Source organism: Mustela nivalis (assembly GCF_964662115.1).
Source record: "Mustela nivalis genome assembly, chromosome: 2".
NCBI lineage: Eukaryota > Metazoa > Chordata > Mammalia > Carnivora > Mustelidae > Mustela > Mustela nivalis.
The window spans coordinates 33,018,017-33,042,906 of record NC_139021.1 but is presented as its reverse complement, the minus strand read 5'-3'; the positions used below and the strand labels follow the sequence as shown (position 1 = coordinate 33,042,906).

Sequence of the window (24,890 nt, the reverse complement as noted above, 5' to 3'; positions counted from 1 at the left end):
TATCAAAAAGCACATCAGACAATGTATACTTTTTGTTTCAGACACTAAACATAATTTAGAAAGACCAAGAGGAAAAGGAAAGTCTGTTGTATTTACCCATATTTATGCTTACCATGTTCTTTATTCCTTCTCAATATTTCCAGGTTTCCTCTTTTTCTTTTGCTTATTTTTGTTTCCAGAACTTTTCTTTAGTCACTCTTTTAGGGTAGGTCCGTTGGTGACAAATTCTCTTAGTTTTCTTTTGTCTGAGAATATCTTTATTTCTCATTCATTTTTGAGACATAATTTATCACGTTTAGAATTCAGGGTTGACATTCTTTTATTTCAGCAATTAAAAATATTGTTCCATTTTCTTCTGGCCTCCAAGGTTTCTGATCAGAAATCCACTGTCATTCGAATTGTTTTCCCTCGTTAGGTAAGGTGTTATTTTTCTCTTGCTGCTTTCAAGACAGTTTGTGTTTAGTTTTTAGTTTGATTACAGTGTGTCTTGGCACAGATTTCTTTGAGTGTTTCATGTTTGGGAGTTAATGTAATTTTTTGAATCAGTAGGCTCAGCTTACATGTTTTAAAAATTTGTGAACTTTTTAGTCACTATTTCTTTAAATACTTTTTCAACCTTAGCTTTTCTTTCCTCTCCTTCTGGGACTACAATGACATGAATTTTAGATCTTTTGTTATAATTCTTCAAGCTCCTGAGGCCTCACTTATTTTATTTATTTTTATTTTATTTTATTATTTTATTTTATGAGTCTACTTTGTTTTTCAGATTGGGTGATTTGTATTCTGTTCTGTTTTCAAGTTCATTGAGTTGTTCCTCGGTTTTCTGCATCCTACAGTTGAGCTCATCCATTTGCTTTTTAAATTTAAGTTATTTTTCAATTTTAAAATTTCCATTAGGTTTTTTCTATGTCTTCTTTTTCTTGTTCTGGAACTGGAAAGCGTAAGGATACATTTTTGAAATGTGACTAAGGGAAGAATATTTTATTATCTTAGTTCTGCCCTTTGAAGCTATACCAAATAAGAATATTAATACTAACAGTCCTAGTGGTTGAGGACTATTTTGTGTATGATTTACATTGATTACTGTATCTAATTCTTAAGTAATTCTATTTTTTAATAATTCAACAAATGTTTACTGGCTACCTACCATATATAACACTATTTTTTTTTTTTTTTTTTTTTGGTCAGTCAAATATTTTGATTTGGCTTCAAATGGTTAATCAACTTGTCCTTTATTTACTCAGGAAAGAACTTCATTTCTGCCTTTTTTGGTTGGTTGTAGGCATTGGGAGAAAGAGAGATTGTGAGCTGCGTTCTCACACCTTCACATAAACCAGCCAAGAATTTTCATTTAGGGTTTCTACACTTTATTTAATTCAGTTTGGAGATTAATCAGTGCTTCTGTATGGAGCAATGTTATATTTTCAAAGGGTTTTCTGAGATATAAATACTCTTAACTTTTTGGGTAGCCATAAATTTATAATTGTCAATTTGTGCCATGAGAAAGATGAGGAAGCACTTCTCTATTTTGTAGATTAAAGAATATTTTTCCCTACCAAGTGAATTCTGTGTATATTAGATAGCCCAACTTCATCGTTTTTCACAAATAAACTTCTTAACAGTATTATCTCCAGTGGTTTTCAAACATTATTGAGATCATAATCACCTGGTGGGTTGTTAAAAAACAGATTGCTAGGCCTTATCCACAGAATTTCTGATTACTTAAGTCTCGGCTGGTGCCTGACAATCTGGCACTTCTAACAAGTCCTGGGGTGAGGTGGCTTATGCCATTCAGCATGGGAACCATTTGTCTACACACAATTTTTCTACTTCCTTGTCTCCCTTTGATTCCTCAGTTACTTGAACAGATTTTAATTTTCATTATTCTATCCAAAGTGTTTTCTCTAACATCCTCTGAGCTTCATGTTGCAAATGTTCAAATGCAAACATTTCAGTTCCTTATCTTACCTTTTATACGGAAATCATTCACCATAGTTACTTTCTCCTCTTGCCAAGGAAACTCTTCTGTTTGGCTTGGAGAAATCCATCTCCCTCCCTCCTCCTTTTCTTTCTGGCCTGCTCATCAGCCTCTCCTTTTCTCAATCCAAACTCTAAATGTTAGAATGCAGTCGGGCTTCTCTTCGTATCTTACTTTATCTTCTGTTTCTAAATGATCCACTTAGTCCAATCTGTGTGCTAGTAATTCCAGTTTATGTCTGCAGCTCGGACTTTTTCTTTGCTACAGCTTAACAAATTGATTTTTTATATGCCTACTTGAATAACTTATAAATATTTTGAAAAAGACATCCAAAATCAATCACCATACTTAACAAATTCTAAGATGCATATTTCTATCATTTTAATAGATGTGAATTTTATAGTCAATGACATCTTAAATTCTATAAATAGAGTATTTCCTTCCTACCCCTTTCTAATAAAAACTGCTCTTCCTCCAGCTTTTTCCATCTTATAAGTAGTTTTTCCTTCCATCCAGTTGTTAATGCCAGAAACTTGGGATTTATCCTTGACTCTTTCAGTCTTTCTTAGTTTTTTTTTTTTTTTTTTTTTTTTAAGTAATATCTACACCCAACATGGGGCTTAAATTCATGACACTGAGATCAAGAGTCACATGTTCTACTGGCTAAGCCAGTTAAGGTACCCCCTTCAGTCTTCATTAATTCTCTTATTTCTACCTCCAAAACATCTCTCAGTTCCCTTTTTTCTTACCTTATTTGTTGCTGTCACCTTTGTTTCAGCCATAATTACCTGTCCCATGGATTATTGCAAATGCCTATTAATTGGTGTCTTCCAACCCAATTTGAGTTAGTACTTAGATTCATCTTTTTAAAATGTAAATCAGTTCATGTCAACATCTTGCTTAAAATCCTTCAGTGAATGAAATCTACGATCTTCAATATAGCATAAATAGTCCTCTCTAAGCTGGTTTGTGCTGCCTCACCTCATTTAGGATTCGTTTTGGTTCAGACACACTGGTGTTCCATTGGTTGTTCTAGAATACTCTGTTTTCACTACTTCCTGGGATGTTCTTTCCTCCACTTTCTGTCTGCCTATTTTCTTGCTTTAGGCCACATATTTCATTTCTTATTTTAAAGATCACTTCTTTAAGGTCATTGCTGACTCCAAAATCTGCATTAGCTCTTATTATACTGTTTCATGGTGGTTTGAGAGTTCTGCCCTTTGCACTTATTATATTCTCTCATAGTGTACTCTCCTGTATGACATTCATGATTTATTTATTGTGTTTATCTTCACTCTGTTCTGTGTCTTACTGTTTTAGTCCTTATGCTAGAGCTTAGCACAATACATAGCAAATGGAAGGTATTTAGTAAATAGTTTTAAGAAAAATAAAATACGACTGGAGCTTAAAAAGATGCATATGTACACATATAAAATAACAAGAATTTGTTTTAAATGTAAGGCAAATAAGGAGCACATAAATCTGGGAAATGGATATTCCTTCTTAGTTGCCAATTATATACATTATCTGACAAATTACTATAAAGACATACCTTTTATGAGAATGCAATTTCTGCAAAAAATTTGAAAAATAATTTCAAAGTAATTTTAAGTAATTCATGATATTTAAGTAAAGTTGATATTATTTTTACTAGTAGAAATTCAGTGACACTGTCTTTTTCATTTTTCATTTTCATACAAAATTAATCTTTTGTGTAACCAATTCTTCTTTTTTAAACCACCCTGTTTTTTGGGGGGGGCGTTTCATACTACATCCAGAATAAAGAATTCATACTACATCCAGAAACAACATTTAATTACTTGTTTTTTTGTTTTTTGTTTTTAATGTTTCTTAACCTTTGGAGAACAAACTCATGTCTGTAGGCCAGCATGGAAAAAAATAGCATGAATAACAGACACAGTGGATAGTCTTTTTCTTTTTCAAAATATATAATTTTTTCATTTCTATTCCTGTTTATTATTAGCCTTTTCTCTTCTTGCAGAACTTTTGATCTGTAGGATCCATCTAGAGTACATAAACTTTATATTCTACATTCTATAAATTTGGCTCATTTGGAATCTTAGCTTTCTCTTGGTATATATAGTGAGTGCTGCAAAGTTCTTGAAACCAGACAGGATCACATAGTTTAAAATGTTTATAATGTCTTTGTCTGTCCTTTCTTTCGCTGTCTCCTTTACTGCACTCTTTGTCTGTCTGACTCTCACAGGAGACATGGATTACAACTGGTTGGACCATACGTCTTGGCATAGCAGTGAGGCTTCCCCAATGTCTTTGGTGAGACATGTGGAGCCTTACTATTTAATTTTCGTTTTTCATTTCACTTTTCCTTTTTTATTTACACCTTTGCATGTTTTCTTTTTTGTATCTTTTTTTTATTATTATTATTTTTGTTTTATTTTTATCCCACACCTGTAGGGGACAGTCAAAAGGGAAAAAGAAAAACTAGTGAGCAGGCAGTTTTGTCGGACTCTAACACCAGGTCTGAGAGACAAAAGAAAATGATGTACTTTGGTGGCCACTCTTTGGAAGAGGACTTGGAATGGTCTGAGCCTCAGATTAAGGACTCTGGGGTAGATACCTGTAGTAGCACAACCCTTAACGAGGAGCATAGCCATAGTGATAAGGTACTGACATTGTGGAGCCTGCCTTTTAACCTGCTCATTTGGTCTTCGTTTGCTCTCTGTCACTCATTCAAACAGAACATAATAAAAGGACAGGGCATTTCAAGGGTCAATGTAGCATTTCTTAAGGTGCAGAAAAGAAAAACAAAACCAAAACAAACAAACAAACCAAAATACTTCTTGCTTGCTTTGCTGTTTTTGTTGTTGGACGGCATACCAAAAAATAAGTAAATGAAATAAAAAATTAGGAACAAAGGAATGCTTTGTCTATGGTCGCATGAGAGAACTTTGTGATGTTTCTATAAACCACAAATATAAAGAATTTTTGGATTGGCTTATTTGATTGCTTGCATATATTTTCCTTGGGATGAAAATTAAATTATTAATAGTTTCAATCCCAGGCAAAAGGGAGATAATTGGGTCTGTTTGCACAGAAAAAGTTGTTTTTCTTTTTTCCCTTTCACTGTCATTTTGCTCTTTTGTTTTATTGTCATAGCATTTTAATGTAGTATTAATTAGTACTAGAACCATTGCCATCTGCTTTGGTATTTATTATTTTTGCTTTTAGAATAGTGAGACTTTTGAAATCTTTTTACCATATAAATTGAAACTTGTCTTTTGCTTGCCAAATTTTGCATGAAGATGTGCATGTTACTTTTCGATGACTATGAAACTGTGATTACACAAATCATTTACTTTGTTATTTGACATACAATTTATAATGGATGGTGTCATAATTTTTTAAAGGGTTTGGCTCTGCCCTGAGAAAGAGATAAACTCCTAATATTTTCAAGCTTATTTAACAGTGGATATACCATGAATTATCTAATAAACTTAATTTACTAAATAGATTAAAGACCCAAAAGAACCAGTGAACCTACAAAAAGTGAGAAATATAAACTAGCCTCACCTTCGAATTAGGTCTCTTTCTCTCATGCAGATTCAACTGAAAAGTTACTGGGGCTTGTGTATTTTTATAATTTTAATCTAGAAACCTATTTCAAAGAAGCCCCATCATAGGTTCAAATTTGATGTGTTTCTATAATTTTAGCTTTTAACTTTTACTGTAATTAAGTCTTTCAAAATCTCCAGTAGTGTTTGAATATTAAAATATCATTTTAAATGAATCTAACCTCTTAGAATTTCAATCTATCTTTTCTGTTATGTGAATTTTTAATTATCTTCAGTGTATAGGTAGTTTGCATATATTTTCAAGATTTCTCAGATTTCATAGAACAATATAACTGCAGTAATGTGTCAGGGCACTGTAAGAATTTGCAATAATTGGATTTCAAAAAATCTTGAGATTATAAAATTGAGCGTCTGCATAATGTAGTAAGCCCTTTTGATCAGTGTGTTAAATGCAAACTGGTTTGTGTAATCATAAGACTTTGGAAATCTGGAGTTTAGATATATTGTACAACAAGGGGTCATTTATCATAAAAGAAAATTAATTTTTTTGTTTGTTGATGTAATATGTCAGCACCCTGTGACGTGGCAGCCATCTAAAGATGGAGATCGTTTAATTGGTCGCATTTTGTTGAATAAGCGTCTAAAAGATGGAAGTGTGCCTCGAGATTCAGGAGCAATGCTTGGCTTGAAGGTATGTGATGAAATACGAGATTCTGGCTCTCCACTCCTTACTGATTTATGAGAAAAGCAAAAATTTAACAACTCTTTCCAATTTATGCCAACTTGGTGTTTTTTTTCGCCCTGTTTCCAAGAATTCCCAAGTATTTGCACTCATTACCCCAAACCTTTTCATTTCCAAGTATTACTTATTCCACAATAATACTTAAATATATGATTTTGAAAATAAACCCAAATGATATGTTTGAATCCTGAATACAGCTCTCAAACTTATTTTATTTATACAGTTTGTCCTTTAAGGCTGTATCTGTGTTTATACACTATTAAAACAATGGCTTTAATCAATTACTAAATATGCAAACTTGGGAATGTATATATTTAGGACACAGTGTTTAAAGGAAAACCACAGGCCTCAAATAGCATCACTTAGGTTAAGGCCCCATATCCCCAACTTACCACAGTTTTAGCCCCCCATTAGTGTAACCTCTATCCAGTCAACATGGGAATTTCCTGGGCAATACTAGGAAATTTATTGATAGTCTCCCTTTTGGAGGGCAGTCTTGCCTTAACAGTGCATTCCTTGCTAATAAATTCTTTTCGCATTTATATATTTATATACACGTGTGTGTGTGTGTATTTTAATGCCCTTTCTCTGCCTTTGAAAACCTTTCTTTTGTTGAGCTCAGCAGACCTGTCTTCAGCTTACTAGATGAGATGCTGCCCAATTCATGAATCACTTAATAAAGCCAATTAGATCTTCGAATTTAGTCGGTTGAATTTTGTTTTTTAACAATCAGAATGTAATTTTTGTTTAAGTGTAGGAAAATGTGGGCGTTGTGTGTATTCGTGTGTAGGAGAAAGAGAATACTGTTTAAAGTCTGGAAACTCAAAAATACTTATGTTAGGAGATTTACTATAAATATTAATTTATATTTGACTGTAAAATACCAGGTAGTTATTTGGTAAGTAGATCAAATAGAACTCTTTTTTATTTTTTATTTTTTTATTGTTGTTGTTGGTTTGTTGTTATTATTGTTCGTCTGTACGGTGAATTAACAACTGAAGTGAAAAAAGAGTAAATGGTTTTTAGAGTTAAGCAATGGCCATGGAAGTTGTCCTATAGAATATAGTGAGATGTTAGAAAACTTTGGGGGTAAGTGGAATCGGCCAACTAACATTTATTGGGTGGCTGCCCCACAGATGGCCCTGATCTGAGCCCTTTACTTCTATCAGATTATTTAATGCAACAGATGAGAAATAGGTTTAGAGAAGTGTCATAACTTGCCCGTGGTCACAGAGATGATGATGGAGGTGAAATTTAAATCCAGATCTGTCCAACAGAGTGTTAGAGCAGTAAAAAGGAGAGGGCAGGAAGTCTTGGTTTGAATCCCTGGTAAGTCATTACTAGCAACATGACATAGGGCAACTGAACTTCTGTTAGCCTCAGATTCCTCATCTATAAAATGGAGATAATAATGCTTACTGAATTATTATAATAAACTTAAATACAGCAATATACAAGCATTTAGCAGAGTAGCTAGCACACTGTAAAATTTTAATAATAATGGTAGTATCAAGTATCATTAGTTATTATTATGAAAGTTTATCAAGCCAAGAAAGTTTTAAAATATTCCATAGTATCTGCACATTTAATTTTCAGAATCAAACATAGGACTAATTAGTTAATAAGAACTGGATTGCAACTGAGGGTATTTTACTGCAACTTAGGAATAAATAACATAGAAAAAGCCAGTGATTTTTTAAAATTCAGATAACATTCACTCAATTTAGAGAAAAAAAAACTTAATGAAGTTAATTACTATTATTTGCTTAACATGCTATAAAATTGATACATTGCTTGAATGGTAGTTGATCACAAGCATTAATTTTGTAAGAGGCCAGTCTTACAGGTACCCATATGACTCCACAGCATTATTGCTAATAATTATTTTTTCTTTTTCTTAAAGATATGCATTAATAGAAACATAAAAATAGAAAAATTGGAATGCAAATGGCCTGAAGTTTACATAAGTTATAATGAGATTAAGTACATTTTGTAGTTTTCTTAGGGAAAATCCATCATTATCACTTACATTAATCAATGAGCCTGAAAGATTACTAAATAATGGAATTGTGATGGCTTACCATAGTCAAAGTAACAAATATTTATGTGATTAAGATATTTGAAATCTATAACTAGAAACGTTAATATAATTATGTAATACTGTAAGAGCATGTTTTTGGAAATGATAAAAACAATTCTGAGAGAAATTACAGTTTATTAAGTTCTTTCTAAGGTATGTGATTTTTTTTAAACAAATAATTGTGAAAATTTTAGAATATGTGAAAAAAAGTCCACTCATGGAACATGTAGTCAGTTTCTAATAACACCATATTATTAAAAATTATTTTTAGAATATTATAGTTTTAAAAGCTACAAATTGTCTAGTTATTTTTTACTTGAATCTTCAACTATGTTCCTTTGAACAATATGCCTGTTTTAACACTTTTCTCTTTTAAAAGGTTGTAGGAGGAAAGATGACTGAATCAGGTCGGCTTTGTGCTTTTATTACCAAAGTGAAAAAAGGAAGTTTAGCTGATACTGTAGGACATCTTAGACCAGGTAGGTTTCTATCTTTGATTATTTATATTTAAACTGTTAAACTGAAGTAGTTATGAAAAAGTCATCCTCACTTAGAAATGATTTGACCAAAAATCAGGAACTCATTTTTAACTTAAATAAAAAATCTCTATTCTTAATGGAAAATGTAACTATTATTTCTTGAGTCACATTAGATAAAAAGCTTTTTATATTTACTGATGCTTTTGGCTGATGGATATTCTTATTGTGTATCTAGTATTAATCTATTTTGCTTCCCATAAGGCTTCATTTTTAAAAAAATCCCAACAGTTTAGGAAACAAACATTATAGATAAATACATATTTTCTACAATGTGTGATTCCTTATCTCTTTGGTAATGGATACTATTGGAGAGATCCTTGAGTGCCTTGAAGGGAATATGATAAGATGATAAGTATTAAGCCTTTTGTATAAGAAACTGTAGGGTGCCTGGGCGGCTCAGTTGGTTAAATGTCTGTCTTCGGCTCAGGTCATGGTCCCAGGGTCCTGGGATTGAGCCCTGCACAGCATCCAGCTCCCCGCTCACTCAGCAGAGAGTCTGCTGCTTTTCTTTCTTTCCCTGCCACCCCTGTCCCGGCCACCCTGCTGTGTGTTGCATAGATATTGACAAACCTAGAATATAGTCATAAAATTTTCAAAGAGTTAACAGATTTTAATAATTTCTAGAATCAGACTCCTATTTAGAAACCACAGAGATAACTTTTATGTAGTTTTATCCCTCAGACCTTTGTCCTTTTGGATAAAAATGCTAATCATCCTTATCATCAAATTTTATGCCAATGGAGCTGTTCTTAGTATGTCATACTTCATGACAGTGACTTTATTCTCTGAAGTTCATTGCAGTTTAAGGGTGCTTTGGTTTCAAAGGCATTTTATGGGATTAGTTTTCTTTCTAAGATTATCATTACTGGAATACACTCTAGGTGATGAAGTATTAGAATGGAATGGAAGGTTTTTGCAAGGAGCCACATTTGAAGAAGTGTATAACATCATTCTGGAATCCAAACCTGAACCACAAGTGGAGCTTGTTGTTTCAAGACCTATTGGGTGAGTCGGCTTGTGTATTTTATGAACATATCTTATAAGTTGACTACTCTTGCACATTTGTAGTATGCAATCTAAAAATCTGATTGTTCTATAGAAATTATTGTTTTGAGGGCAGTGCTTCTTTTCTCCTTTTTTGCTAAAACAGCTCACCAAAAATCATGCCATTTCTTTATCTGATCATGCCAGAATATACAGTTATTATATTCTATTATTTAGATGTTTATTTTTTTTAATTGTCTATTAGCTTAATAGGGGGCTAACGGCATAGTAGGAGGAGACTATAGTAACAATTACTTCTAAAAGAAAGTTCACAAACTGTAGTCCTCTACATTGTGAAAATAAGGGTCAATGAATTTTACATATTTTTTTCAAAATGGAGATTTCAACATAGGAAAGAGAGGTCCCAAGGATACACTGTTCCTAAACAGAGGGAACAGTTTAAGGAACAACATGATATGTTTAAGGAAACAGACAAAAAATAAGCAAATACCAAAGTACTCCGTGGCGTTTGTAATATTTTACCTCTAGATTCAAATAGCAATTTCCAAAAGTTGGCAATAAATACAGTCTTTTGTACTGTATGCTGATAATTTCTCATTAAATATCACAGCAGTGTTTCCCTTATAGAAGCTTATATTCTAAGCCAATGTAAGAGATATACCTATAACTAAGTAAAAGCTATAGGAAATATATATACAATGACAGCAAATTATTAAGTGCAAGTTTGGGGTAAGAGTATTTGAGGGTGGAAGCTATAAAAATTCTTTTTTTTTTTTTTTTTTTGAAGAATACCAATGCCCTGTTGTCATTCATTTAGGAAATGATCAGACTATATTATTTTGATCTCTTTTTATGCTGGAGAAAATGAGTTACATTGGTAACTTAGTTTTATTGAAGTGTTCCTTTCAAAGTAATGATCCTATAATCATATTTTTGCTTAATATCTCAAATTCATAAATATTCTTTTATATACTTTTCCTGAATGACCTTTACTATTAAAATCTCCAACAAAAATGTCCATACTTTTGGCATAAATTCAGTTACCATTTGTAAGTCCCAAAGAAAAGCCTGTTTGCATTTTTTCCTCAATGGAGTTAATACATTTAAAAAATTTCATCCACAATCTGAATCTTTACATTTTTCTTGTGGTGATACTTTATTTATAACTCAATATTGTTGATTAAAGAAGAGAATAGGATTCAAATATATCGTAAAACCTATCTTAAATTCAAAAATTTATTAGAATGGGCAGTCATGTAGTAACATAGAAAATGAAATATATTTTTGTAAGTCTTCTATAAATCATATGACTGTTTATTCCTTTCGAAGTAGTTCAGGTTAGTTCAGAACACTTTGATTAGCAATAAAGTACTACAGCTTGTTTTCTCTTACTTATGTAACACTACTATCATACACAGTTTTGTTCATTTTACACTGATTGATGATCATAAAAATAGCAGTTGCATTAATTGTGGAAACAATTTCTTGCTTTCTTGTTCTGTCATTTCAGAGATATCCCTAGAATCCCTGATAGCACACATGCACAACTGGAGTCCAGTAAGTCTCATTCATTCTAGAAGAAAATACTAATATTGTCATTTTCCATGGGTCAAATGAAGTATTTTGTCTATTAATATGAAATAAGAAATAGAATAATCTTGTTATCAAATACATAGTTATTGCATAAATGAAAAATTTAGTATTATTTCATATTATTGTGGGATAAAGTACAAAATTCTATAATATTTTAAGATAGTTTTTTTAATCACGCCCTCTTAACTACTATATATTTTTAGATGGCTTTATTAAGGTACACTATAATAAATTGCACTGAAGTACCCAATGAGGTAAGTTTTGATGTACAAATGAAACCATCATCACAACAAAAATAATGAACATACCCATCTCTCCTACAAGTTTCACCCCCTCCTTCCTTAATTTCTTCTAATTTTAAAATCTACTACTTTGTAAACTACCCCTCAGTAAGTGGGGGGAATGCTTGGGACAATCTAGTGAGTCATATCCTAATTTCTCTTTTTAGAAAACAGGATAGTAGTTTTGATTTGGCATCAGAGTAGTAATGGAACAATAGACAAATAAGTTTAAGTAATGTTAAATATGTAAGTGCTTTTTATTACTTGTGTTTGAGTGCAATTTCAGATGTTAAACAAATGGCTTTTTTCCAGTGAACTAAGTTTCTTGATTGATTGAGAATAAAGTAAGGGGTGTTCTAAAAGAAGAGAGGAGATAGGTTGCCATTTGAAGTCTGTTGATCAGGGGAGACCATATTGAAAAGGAAGTGATTGGAGCAAAGATTTGGAAGAGTGGCTATGCGGGGGAAGAGGTTTCCAGGGACAGGGAGCAAGTGGTGCAGTGTCTCAGGCAGGGAATCCTAGGATGTGCCGGAGGAAAGCAAGGAGGCAAGTATTGCTGCACTGGAGTGAGCAGTGGGAAGGATGAAGGATCGGGGAGACATGGCAGCCAGATTGCATAGAGTTTGTGAACCACCGTAAAGTCTACTTCCTTTTGGGCTTTTATTCTGTGGGAAATCAGAACTACACAGGTTGGTTTTGAGGAGAGATTTATGTTTTAAAATATGGCTACTGTGTTGGAAAATAGTTCAAATGGAGTCAAGGATGAAAGCAGAGAGAGTAGTGAGAAAACTATTTTGATATTTAGTATTTTATTTGGTGACTTAGGCCATTGGTGGTAGCAATGGAGTTGATGAGAAGTGATCGGATCCTATAATAATTAAGAATATACTATTAAAGTAGATTTTTTGCTTTTATTTCACAATGATAAGTGACTCTAAAATAAAGACATAAAATAAAGTCTTAAAAATAAATAAATAATTTAAAAGCAATATGGTAAAGATTATTAAATACTAAGGAAGAATAATCATTATTGTTCTTTATGTATAATTACCGTTTCAGGTTCTAGCTCTTTTGAATCTCAAAAAATGGATCGCCCTTCTATTTCCGTTACCTCTCCCATGAGTCCAGGCATGTTGAGGGATGTTCCACAATACTTATCTGGACAACTTTCAGTATGTAATCACTACATTAATTTCTCTTTTTGGAATACCAAGTACTGTTATTACTATGTGACAATAACTTTTTGTAAACCAACTCCTTTTTAGAATTTAATTGTGCTTTTAACCATCAGTTTTCACATTATCAGTAGTTTTGATTCATTGAAATTTAACTTTAATTATTTAGCATAGAGTTTTCTTATTAGATTATATTAGATTTTCTGGAATTTAATGAGAGAATTTGTGGGGATATCTAAAACCTTTACTTTAGTAATTTTATTCCAAAATTCAAGGTCATGACTTTTGCTCAATATATTAAAATGACTATAATTTGTCCTAGACTTTTGAGAGAAATCAGATTGCTGTACTGTACAAAGATGTATATTTAAGGTGAAAGTAAATTTTATACATTCCCTGCTTTTCAAGTTTAAGGAAATTTGGTATGAATTTCATAGTAAATAATTGGGGTATGAATATTGCTGAGGTATTATACTTGAAAAGCTTTGGTCACAAGCCAAAACTGAATAAATGTGGAAATATATAATAACTGAGTATACTGGTGATTTCATAGTAAGTGATCCCTAATCTTGAACATTTTGTATAAAAACTAAAAATTCAGTTAGGCATATTCTGCCTATATTAGAAGAGCTTTGCAAATTTGAGTCCTCACTTTTTATCAATTTCTTCAATTGTCATTCTCTTTTAAAACTATTTAAAATATTAAAATATCTAAATTCATCCAGTTGCATTTTAGAGACATAATGCTGATGAGTTACTAAACTTGCAATTTTATATGTATTAAGAACTATTTAGATTCTCAAAATCCAGACATTGAATTTTGGATAAAAATGTTATAATTGAAAACTAAACTATTCTTGGGCTGTTATTTTAAGAACAATAGGAAAAGCTTTTTTTTAAATCAGCTATGTAATTTCTCCTTTTATTTTTTGGGGGTAGAGGAGGTGTATGATTTTTACTGAAGAATTTTTATTAATTAAAAGCCATAGGAAGTATAAGCAGAGTTAACATTAAAATTCTTGAAATAGTTATTAGACATATCTATTCTGGAGCTATTTTGATCACAAAAGTGACAATAACAGAAAAATTAAGCAAGAAAGAAGTTGAGATACTATTAGGAGCTTGTAAATGTCTTACTAAAATGAATTTCTTCTCTTTATTATTTTTTTTTCCTTTCTCTCATAAACAGATTGAACTTTTTCACTTGAAGACAGTGGTCTTTTTTCATTTTCTTTATAAGTAGCATCTTTCTACTTACTCTTTTACATGTATTGACAGCATAGATGTTGTCATTTATAAATGTATATGTATTTTCTTCCAGCACTTTAGAAAGTGATAATATTAAGATTATTTATTAAATTATTATGGCTCCTTTCAAATAGTCCATCTTTAAATAATACTTTGGATGGCTGGATGATGCCAGTACATAAATGTGTATGTGCATGTGTGCATGTGTGCGTGTATGTGTGTGTGTGTGTGTGTGTGTGTGTGTGTGTATTGGCTTCATTGGGTGGAGGAGGGAGTGGAAGTGGAAGTTAGACTTTCATAGTAAGTAAGTACCATTTTGTTACTGTCTTTGAAATCCCAAAGCCCTATAGAAATTGGACTGGGGAGGAGGGGGGAAGATGGAGGAGCATAGCAAAGGCATTTAGACAAATTTCAAATTCAGCTATTTTTTATCATGTTTCAAAATGAATATACTAGAAAGGTAAGACTTAAATATTTGGGGGAATATAGACATGAAGTTTTACTTCTAAGGGTATAATTAATGATTTAAAGTCATAGGATTTCCATTTATAAATGGTGTTAGTTTAAAGTCCATGTAATTGTAAAATGTGTACATCTTATCACTTTCTTATGACTTAGAAAGGATATGTTCCAGTAAGATAACATTAATAAGTATAATACATATTTGTTGTGGTAAATCTAGAGAGTATAGATAAATAACTAAAAAATCAAAATCACCTATAATCCCACCACTCAAATGTAACTTTTCACATACATACGATTTTTTAAACAAAAGTGATAAATCTGTTCATAGTATTTTGAGACCTGCTTTTTCACTTTGTCACATATTGTACATTTTTTCTTGAAAATTTCTTCTGTAAATATTTTTTTTAAATTATTTTAAGACCTATTATATATTATTACATATTATATCATTTTAACTTAATTTGCTATTATGGGACATCTTGTTTATTCTTAATTTATATTGCTATAAACATGAATCTTCAGTCATCTCTTCAAGAAATATATGTTAAGTTCTGACCCTAGGTCAGCCATAGTATTAGTTGCTGGGAATATAACAGTGATAAGATAGACATGGATTTTATCCTCATGAAACTTAATTTTATGTTTATTCTTTGCATGCAAAAAACCACAAGATATATTATTTCTAATATTTTTAATCCTATGCCTATGAACTGGAGACAGTTTTTGCTCTAATGATATAGAGTTTAGGAAATACATCCACATATGTCACTTTTTGGGAAAATTCCTAGGAAACCCCAAGGTAACATTACAGTTCCTATCTCCTTCTACTTATTTTACCTTTATAAATTTTTATTTTGGTGAGATTTTACCTGAGCTCATAACTCAGAAGTTTATGATGTTGCTAATTGCAGAGAACAAAGATAATTTGTATGGTATGTGAGCTGACCTCCTAATATATTTGTCAGTTCATGGACTGATATTTTCTCAAATAGAAATATACATAGAATTTAAATTGTTGTTTAAACGTTCACTTCAAGGTTACTGATGATTTTTAAAAATTTATGCAGGTTATTTCCTCTCTATGCTTGAATTCTGCTGCCGCTTGTTATTATCCTAGGGCATAACTGTAAAAGTGTCATTAATACATTTGGTGAGAAACTCGGTATGAGCTCAGGTTTATGACTCCTGGACTATAGGTTAGCCTTCTCAGTGTCAACACTCCCTAATTTTGATTCGTTTTAAAACTCGTGTTCTAACACAGTTCAACAGTTCCCTTCTGTAGAGGATTACTTTTGTAGTTCTTTCAATATTTTTAAATTAATCTGGAATCTTTGGCTAGTTTTTGGTAGAACGTTGAGGTAAAAGACAGCCATCAACTCTTTTTAAAAATGAGGAATGGCTCAAAATTCTTTCTATAGGAACACATTGATTCTTTTTGACAGTCATATTTTATTTAACTCCTAGGTCTGTGGTTGATTTGCAGCTATGTTTCCCTACATTACCTTGTTTTAATATTTTTCTGACTCTATTTTTAGTGATTATTTGCAAATATTGTACATATCCATTTTGTATGCCCATTTAAGTGGAATAGATAACTGAAGAATAGGTATGTATTCTTCATACCTCTTTAGAAATTCTATAGCCTTTTTAAACCTCTGTAAATGAAAGTGTTTTCCTTTGCGCTTTTGTTTATTGTGCCTCGTCATCACAACCTTTTTATTCCAGAAGCATTGCCTAAAAGGAATGCCCTAAAGATGGTAGTGCAGTATGGTAGAGTGATATTAAAAATGCAAAGCAAATTATGTATAAATTCACTTCTTCTGTGACTCCTGTAACTGAGTTGTTATAGGTTTCGACAGATATTTCCAGTTTAAAATACGTTAATGTTTTTAGTTACAAATTGTAATGCCATATATAATATTTCACCATTCCTGTAGGAAATATCCAGAATCCATAGAGGCAGAAAGGTGCTTAGTCCTTGCCAAGAGTTGGAGTGATAAGGGAATGGGGATTGATTACTTCATAGGTACAGTATATTCTGGGATAATACGAGGTTTTGAAACTAGAGGGAGGTAGTGGTTGCACAGTGCTGTGAATGTACTAAATGCCATTGAATTGTACCCTTTAAAATGGTTACTTTTAGGGTATTGTTTGCATTTCATCTCCATTTAAAAAACTAGCAAGAGAAAAATATGCTTTTATAGTCAAGTTCAATGTATAAATTTAGAGGTGAAGATTAGTTTTAAATTACTGTAGATTGTAGACTACCGACTTCAGAAATCTGTGAGTTGCTCATTTGAGACCATTTTAGAAGATGTCAAATGTTTGCCTTCAAGGACTAATTTATTCCAAAATGCTGTTTGTCTCAAATTAATTTTTTTTTAGTTTGTGAAGTAATATTTACTTCAAAACCCTTCTATTACCTTGCTACTTTGGGTCTAAAACAGGCAGAACAGGTGAGAGAACAAGGAAAATAAAATCTATTTCCAAATAGAGTGTTTTGTTAGTCCCTTCGTTCAGCTTGCCTTGTCAATCTCTATGCATTTCATACATCCCTGGTCCATTTGCTAGAGAAGTAACCACGTAGGATTATGCTGAAAGGTATCAGTAACATACTCCATTTCTAAAGATTTCTTTCTTCCTTTGGAAATGTCTCCACATGAAAAGGAAGATGGCTTAGATTTGAGACAGCCTTGGTTTTTGGAGAGAGAGAAAGATGACTTAGATGATTGATACCTGCTTTTAAGGTCTGTTTTCCCTTGGGTTTTAGATTTATGTCTTAACAGTCTCTATCTGATGATAGTTGAATTAGGCAACTGTCCTCCGACTGCCTATTATCTGTTTCCTTATAACAGTGGAAAGGCCTGAGGCCTCTATTTATAACTCTTTGAATTAGACAAGAGAGATATCCATGAGAAGTATGAAGAAAGGGATGGAATCTTGGTGAAAGAAAACAATTAAATGCCTTGAAATCCATCCCCAAACCCAGACATGTGCATCTGATTTTTGTTATGGATTTAACCATTGACCTGCCTTAATAAAGACACAAAATTCTGATTATTGTAGTGTTATTTGGAAACTCTTTTCAAGTGAAAACAGAATAAGCCAGAAGAGAAAGAAAACTTGACTTTATTCTGGGCATTTGAAATAGACTGATTTAAATTTAAATAGACTGGGCTTTGCTTTTCTTTTCCTTTCTTTTCTCTTCTTTTTTCTCATTCCTTTTTTTCCCTTCTCTTCTCTTCTTGTCTCTTCTCTCCTCTTCCCTTCCCTTCTCTCCTCTCTCCTTTTCTGTTTTTGTTTTTTTAGAACCCAGCTTTATTTTCTACCTTTAAACTCTCTTTTTGTTTGAGTATAGGCAACTGTCTGCAGCCTTTTTCTGTGTCTCTGTTTCCTCGTCTCAAATTAGCATAATAGCAACTACCTCCTAATGTTGTTGGAAGCAATGAACTTGCAATAAAGTATCAGTAAAAGGTTGGAAAAATATGAAGAACTACATAAATAAAAAGAAGTGAGGTATTATCATTAATAAGTGTGATTAGCAACAAACAGTGTTATCTTGAGTGATACCTAATAAATGTTTAAAATGGTGTTTAAATCCTTGAATTTGGTGTAAATTCTTAAGATACGAATCAACTAATTAATCCAGTGTCTTCTGCACACTTTTATCTACTTTTTTTTTTTTAAGAAATGCTAAAGCCAACTTGTCTAATATTTTTTAAACTTTTGTTAAACGTATTTTGGAGAAGTCATGCAGTTACTTCTACAGATTACTTTTCACTATAATCCTATGATGCATTTTCATGAAACATCTTCTTGGACTATGATTTTTGTCTGTGGTAGTGTGTTTAAGGGTGAAACTTGAAATTTCTTGACTCTTGGATTATGTTTATACTCATTCTTTCAGAGTATATGAGCCCCAGAGTGTTATTTTACATTCAGTCTTACTTCCTATTATGTTGATTACATTGAAAAATTCTAAGATTTTATATGGTTTTTATATGTTTTAGCATTTTGGCAAGATTAACTTATTCATTTCGTTGAAGTACTTAATTTAGATATATGTTGTTATGTAAAAAGTATATTTAAGGGATAGTTTTCTGTGTTTATTTTACTTTTGGTCTTTTAGTTCCAGCGTGTTGTCCTTTTTGGTTTTGTTTTATTGCTTTTTTCTTTAATTTTGCTTACCAGAGCCAAAGCCTTAGTAGAAGAACAACGCCTTTTGTTCCTAGGGTTCAGGTAAAGGCCTTGTCTGCCTGATAGAAACTAAAGTTGTGTTTTAACCCTTATTTGTATGTTTTTGGAAAATGCGTAGTAGGAAACTTTTTTTGGTATGTTGCTCCAAACCATATTATTGACTTTCAAATCATTTTATAAGCCAGCTTGTAAAATTCTGCATGGGGATTAAAATACAATAAAAATTTAAAGAGACAATCTTTGTTAGTGATTTTATATTACTGAACCAAGTACTAAACTCATAGGTTTCAGACTGTACTTATATGTATGTATATGTAACATTGACAAAACAGCTGATTTTATACTGTTGATATTATCCTTTATTACACTAAGGTTGCTGTCTCTTTAAATCATTCATTATATCACTTAACATCTACATTCTCTTGCATTTTCCAAGCAACAACTCCTTGAGGAGATTGGCAAATAAATTTGTACCTTATCTAAAATATGAATTTTATGCATATTATATATAAGGTTCAACTTTGGAAAGTGTATTACTTTGAAAGAACAAAATAACAATCTAAATAAAATAAGTTGGGTTTATGTTGCTTACATTTTGTAATTGAAATGTCATTTAATTTTACCGTAATACTTGGTACAAGTTGTTTGCCTCTTTTCATTAGGAAACCCTTATATGGTAAAGTAATGACAATATAGTCTTTTTTAAAGTAGTAGTATGCTTTCCTTGCTTTGCTGCATGTTTTTTTTTTGTTGTTAGTTTTGAATAATACTAATTTAGTTTAAATTTTAAAAATTACAATTGTTTACTTAATGTTATTTAGAGTTAAATATTTACTTGTGCTGTTCAGTTCTCCTTAGGGAATTTAAGAATGGGTACATGGTTAAGCTGGAATGATTGTTATATTAAAACAATTAAAATGAAGCCATGATTTCTATTAATGAAATTGAACTAAGATAAGAAGTATGTCATATCTAGGACTGTGGAGATACATTTGTTCCATTTTGGGGAAATCAACATATATTTTAACCATTCATTTGAAAAGCACAGATAAGAAATTTAGGACTTTGATAAAATAATCTAGCAAATAAGAAAATTCTGTTTTGATAAGGTGAACTGGATATCTATTAAAAACTTCAATGCAAATCCTGTAATATAAAATAAAAATTAGGGCTATTGATCAAATGCCTAATTTAAGACAGTTTATTAAAAGTTGTAATTTTGATGAAAAATCCGTAAAACTAAAAAGTGCCTGTTTTTTTTAACCTATATTATTTTAACATTTATGTATTTGGAAAGTATGATTTAATAAATTATAAGGTATAATTATGAAAATATGAAAGCCATATGCCTAATATGTTTGCATGAAAAATGAGTATTATTGACAAATGATATTTTTCATTTTCCGTGGCATAAGAAAATCTAAAAAGAATACTACTTATCAAACATTTTGAAGTTAGGTATCTGAAATGTTTCTAACCATTTGAGAGGAGCAAAAAGATCGCCTATGGAGAGGGCAAGTGTTTAGCCTCACCCCTTGTAAAAGTGGGCAGAAATCAATGATTTTCTCTAATAATTATGAACTTAGTCTAATAATGATTATTATTGTTTCTTAGTTTCTCAGCGTATAGTTCATCAGAAAATTGTTCTTTAGCCTTTCAGAATCTTTTTCTCTTTGAAGTGCCTAATATTCATGTCATGATCCTCAGAGAAGGATTTTTAATATCATGGGAAAATAAAGCTATAAGCTGTTTTTTTTTTTTTCTTTAGAAAATAGAGACTATCAGAAATTAATGTGGTTTTGGTAACACCTTTTAGAGGAACCATGAGGCTATGTGACAACATCTGTTTCATCTCATATATGAGATTCTTGTATTTCTTTCTTTTGTTGTTGTTTCCCCCTTATGTCTTTTGCCAGAAAAATAGTCTTTTTTTCCCACTTATCCTCATCTGTATCTATGTTCTCATATTGTTACACAAGGAAATACTTGAACTTTTTTTCTATTTGCATGTTAACCCCCCCCCCCCACCCAGTTTGTTGATCTCCTAGTTTAAGGCAGTGGTTCTCAAACTTGAATGCCTAAGAGAATCACCAGGAGGATTGATTAAAACACGAGTTCCTGGGCCCCGTTCTGATTCAGTAGGTGACAGGTGGGCCACAGGAATTTGGAACTTTTTAACAAATAAGCCAGATAACGCTGATATAAGGAGGTGAGGGAGCCACACTTGAAGAAAAACTTGTCTAGAGACTATACCTGGCAGCTCTATTAGGAAAACTTTGTTGCACAACAGCTAGAAAATACCTGCCTTCCACATAAGGACTTAGTACAGCGTGAAGAGTAATAATTATAATTTTTAAAAATTAAATACTTCTTACTATTACTAAGAGGGCTAATTCCATTTGACTGAAAATCAGGATAAATAATTTTATATACTCTTCTGGGCAATCAGTCTTCCTCTTCTGAGTCAAAAGTCTTGCTCAGCCTCTCATTCTCTAAAATCTGAAGTGAGGGACAGAACAAAACCATGCTAGAAATGGAACTACACTACCAGTCTATCATGTATACATGCATATATATACATTTATTTTATATGATTTGATCTATATGTGTATGTATGTATGATATGTATTTATTCATGTATGTCAGAGCCTGGCCCAGACCCGACTGGCCATTTCAGAGGAAGAGGGCAAGACTGACATGAAATGTATATTTATATTTTTTAAATTGCTGCAAATATTGTACATCCAGATTAAAATAAAAATTGAACTATTAAAAAGCATATAAACCACCAAACTCTATCTCAACCATAATTTTATTCCCAGATTTCAGGTTTTGGTTTTGATATCAAGATAGTGGTCAAAGATGTGCTGAGTTCTGAACCAAAATGTGGGGTAGAGCCATGGTTATAAATCCTGACATGGTAGAAACAGCTAGCTAGGTGTGGGAGTGTGAGGTATGGGTGTGGGAGGTGGTAATTGTTAAATCAAATGAATTTAGCAACTGGATATGAAGTTCTAATCCCTAATTATGTCTTAGGGAAATCACTCACATTTTCTCATCTTGAATGATAAAATATATCCTATTATTCTAAGGCTGTGATACATCTTCCTCACTAATGAAAAAGGACTTTATGTCTGTGTAAGAAAAAATCTATAAAGATGAATTTATTATGGTTTTAAATTCAAACTTAAGGAGTCTATTGATTAAAGCTACTAGTAATTTCACCTTGCTTATAATCTTTGAGATGTCTTTTTAAATGAAATGTTTTATCTTTTAAAACATTTGCTTAAAAATTCCCTATGAATGCCATATAAATAAGGTATCTATTCAATTCATTTGGGCAGTTATTCTGAGCTCATTATTGTAGGGGAACTAAAATGAACCATAGTGATTCTTGCATAAAGATAGACATAGCAGTCATTGTACATAAAGTTCTTAGTTATGGCAGTGTAATTATTATGTGCATGTTAATAAGCAGTCAAATTAGGATAACAAAAAGCTCAAGTGATTTATTAATCAACCCAAAATATCTAAATTTATCCTCTACTCATTGAAGTTATTATAGCATATCCTTTTATTTTAACTCTCTGCAACTTACTAAGTAGAACTTACATTCTGTGCTCACATTAATGTAAGAGAGTGGGACAAAGATTGGAAATATAAACATTATGTTATGGTAAAAAAAAGTTTGAGCTGATAAATGAATATTTTGCTTTTCAGATAAAACTATGGTTTGACAAGGTTGGTCATCAATTAATAGTTACAATTCTGGGAGCAAAGGATCTCCCTTCCAGGGAAGATGGGAGGCCAAGGAATCCTTATGTCAAAATTTACTTTCTTCCAGACAGAAGGTAAGGGTGTGAAACAAAAGTAAATGTTCTTGAAAATAAATAAGAAATGTTAATAACAGTAGGTGTTTCAGTTCAGTCTTATTTATTTTTATATATCACACAAGTCAGATATTTATGAAGTTTAACATAAGCATAATGATTCAAATGATTCACATGATTCATATTTTATTATGATTCTTATTAGTCTTCAAAATGGTGACAGTGAATGCAAGATTGTTTTAAAATGCATATCAAATGTCATAGATGATTTTATTGAATATTTATTTTACATTGTATGGATTTTTTTTTTTTTTTTTTTTTTTTTTCAGAGAGAGTGAGCACAGGCAGACAGAGTGGCAGGCAGAGGCAGAGGGAGAAGCAGGCTTCCTGCTGAGCAAGGAGCCCAATGTGGGACTCGATCCCAGGACGCTGGGATCATGACCTGAGCACACTCAGGTGTCCCCATTGTATGGATTCTTTTTTTTTTTTTTTTTAAAGATTATTTATTTATTTATTTGACAAGACAGAGATCACAAGTAGGCAGAGAGGCAGGCAGAGAGAGAGGAGGAAGCAGGCTCCCCGCTAAGCAGAGAGCCTGATGGCGGGGCTTGATCCCAAGACCCTGGTCATGACCTGAGCCGAAGGCAGAGGCCTTAACCCACTGAGCCACCCAGGCGCCCCCATTGTATGGATTCTTAAATGATGTATATTTTCACTTATCAAAATCATTAAAAGTTACAGTTTTTAAAATCAGGTACATTTTTAACACAATCTACAGCAGCAAAAAGCTGGAAAGGATACCAGAATGTACTCATACTCCCTTACAACGCCTACCTCCTCATACTAAGATATCATTTCTTTATATTCCATAAAATTAATGAGTGCTTTATATCTGCCCACCCCATATCATCCAGAACCTTTACCACCGTGCCTAGAATCAGCTTCTTCAAGCATCATTGGTTTGGTTTGTGTCCATGTTAATTAGGATAAATGATATTGTTTTGCCCTAATTTAAACAGAGACATTAGGATTGGAGAAATAGCTTTTCAAAAATTATCTAATCATTTTTAATCTCCGGAACATAAAAAAATAAGAGAGACTATTGGATAGACATCATGAGAAGAGGAAGAATTAATGGCGCCGATGACCTTTCCCCCAGCTCTTCTTGCGTCGCTCATTTCCAGGACAGAGTGTTCTCAAGGTCTGGTTGTTTTTTCTCAGGCTGCAAGTGGCCTGGCACAGGGCTAATCTTCAACATGTTTACACAATTCTGGGCCCCCATGTACTTAGTTCAAGTGAAAGTCATCAGATTTGAGTGCCTAAGTATCATCTGAAAAACAATCTCTCAAAGAAAAGGATAAACGAAAGGAAGTAGACAATTAACAAAGGCCTTACATTTTGATACTTTTGAAGTGAAATTTGTGAAGAAAATTCCTCAGAAAACATGTCAAGGCGCCCACACATCTAAAACGATTAGAAACTGTTTGCCGTATAATTTTATCTTACGAAGTTTCCTTGGAGAAAGCTGTTTTCTCACAACTTAGGTTGTCTTTCGGATAGGGGTATACTTTGAACTGCACAGGAAGAAGAGGATATTCATAACTGGGGCTTTTAACTAGCTTAAGCTTTAGTTGGATCTGGATTTCACGGGCACATTACCCTGCCATCCTGGAGGCCATGTCACTTGGCTTCCCAGAGCACGCGTGGTTTCAGGCATTCTCAGAATGCCGCCGTCACAACCTGCCGGAAACGCTGCCTTCCCGTCAGTGTTCTTGTGTGCACGCAGAACTTCAGTTTCTACTTCCTCAGTCTTTGAAGAAAACCACTTTTGAAGATGATAAAAATCTTTCAAGTTTTAGAATTTATTATTGATTATTTTTGTTTAGTTTTATTTTATTTTATTTTATTTTATATACCCTTTCCCCTTTCTCAGCAGATAGATCTAAAATGGAAAGGAAGGTCCCCCTCACTACTCCTTTAATATTTAAAGGCATTTTTTAAAAAAATCTATTCTCAACACCAAAGAATGTGGGAAACATTTAAATATTTCATTCTCAAATACTTTCTCAGCTGTCTCCTTGTTACCTATCAAGAATTTGAGGAATATTTGAGCAAGTTTATTGCTTACTTATTAATTGATAAAGTTGTGTTGGGGTTTTATCTTTATTTATTTGAGAGAGAGAGAGAGTAAGTGAGAGAGCAC

General features: G+C 32.3%; 1 protein-coding gene across 49 annotated transcripts in view; it reads left to right on the top strand.

Moving 5' to 3' along the window:
- RIMS2 (regulating synaptic membrane exocytosis 2) overlaps positions 1–24,890 on the top strand; it is a 596,172-nt gene that overhangs the window by 299,963 nt on the left and 271,319 nt on the right. For 20 of the 49 annotated variants that reach the window (XM_082719301.1, XM_082719296.1, XM_082719285.1 and 17 more), the window contains 7 exons: positions 4,206–4,273; positions 6,104–6,223; positions 8,734–8,833; positions 9,775–9,898; positions 11,409–11,455; positions 12,832–12,944; positions 22,578–22,708. In XM_082719301.1, coding sequence (XP_082575427.1) covers positions 4,206–4,273; positions 6,104–6,223; positions 8,734–8,833; positions 9,775–9,898; positions 11,409–11,455; positions 12,832–12,944; positions 22,578–22,708 — 703 coding nt within the window. Of the gene's footprint in view, positions 1–4,205; positions 4,274–4,414; positions 4,624–6,103; positions 6,224–8,733; positions 8,834–9,774; positions 9,899–11,408; positions 11,456–12,831; positions 12,945–18,851; positions 18,900–22,577; positions 22,709–24,890 lie in introns of all 49 variants that reach the window. The other 29 variants (XM_082719273.1, XM_082719320.1, XM_082719312.1 and 26 more) reach the window with 3 other exon arrangements.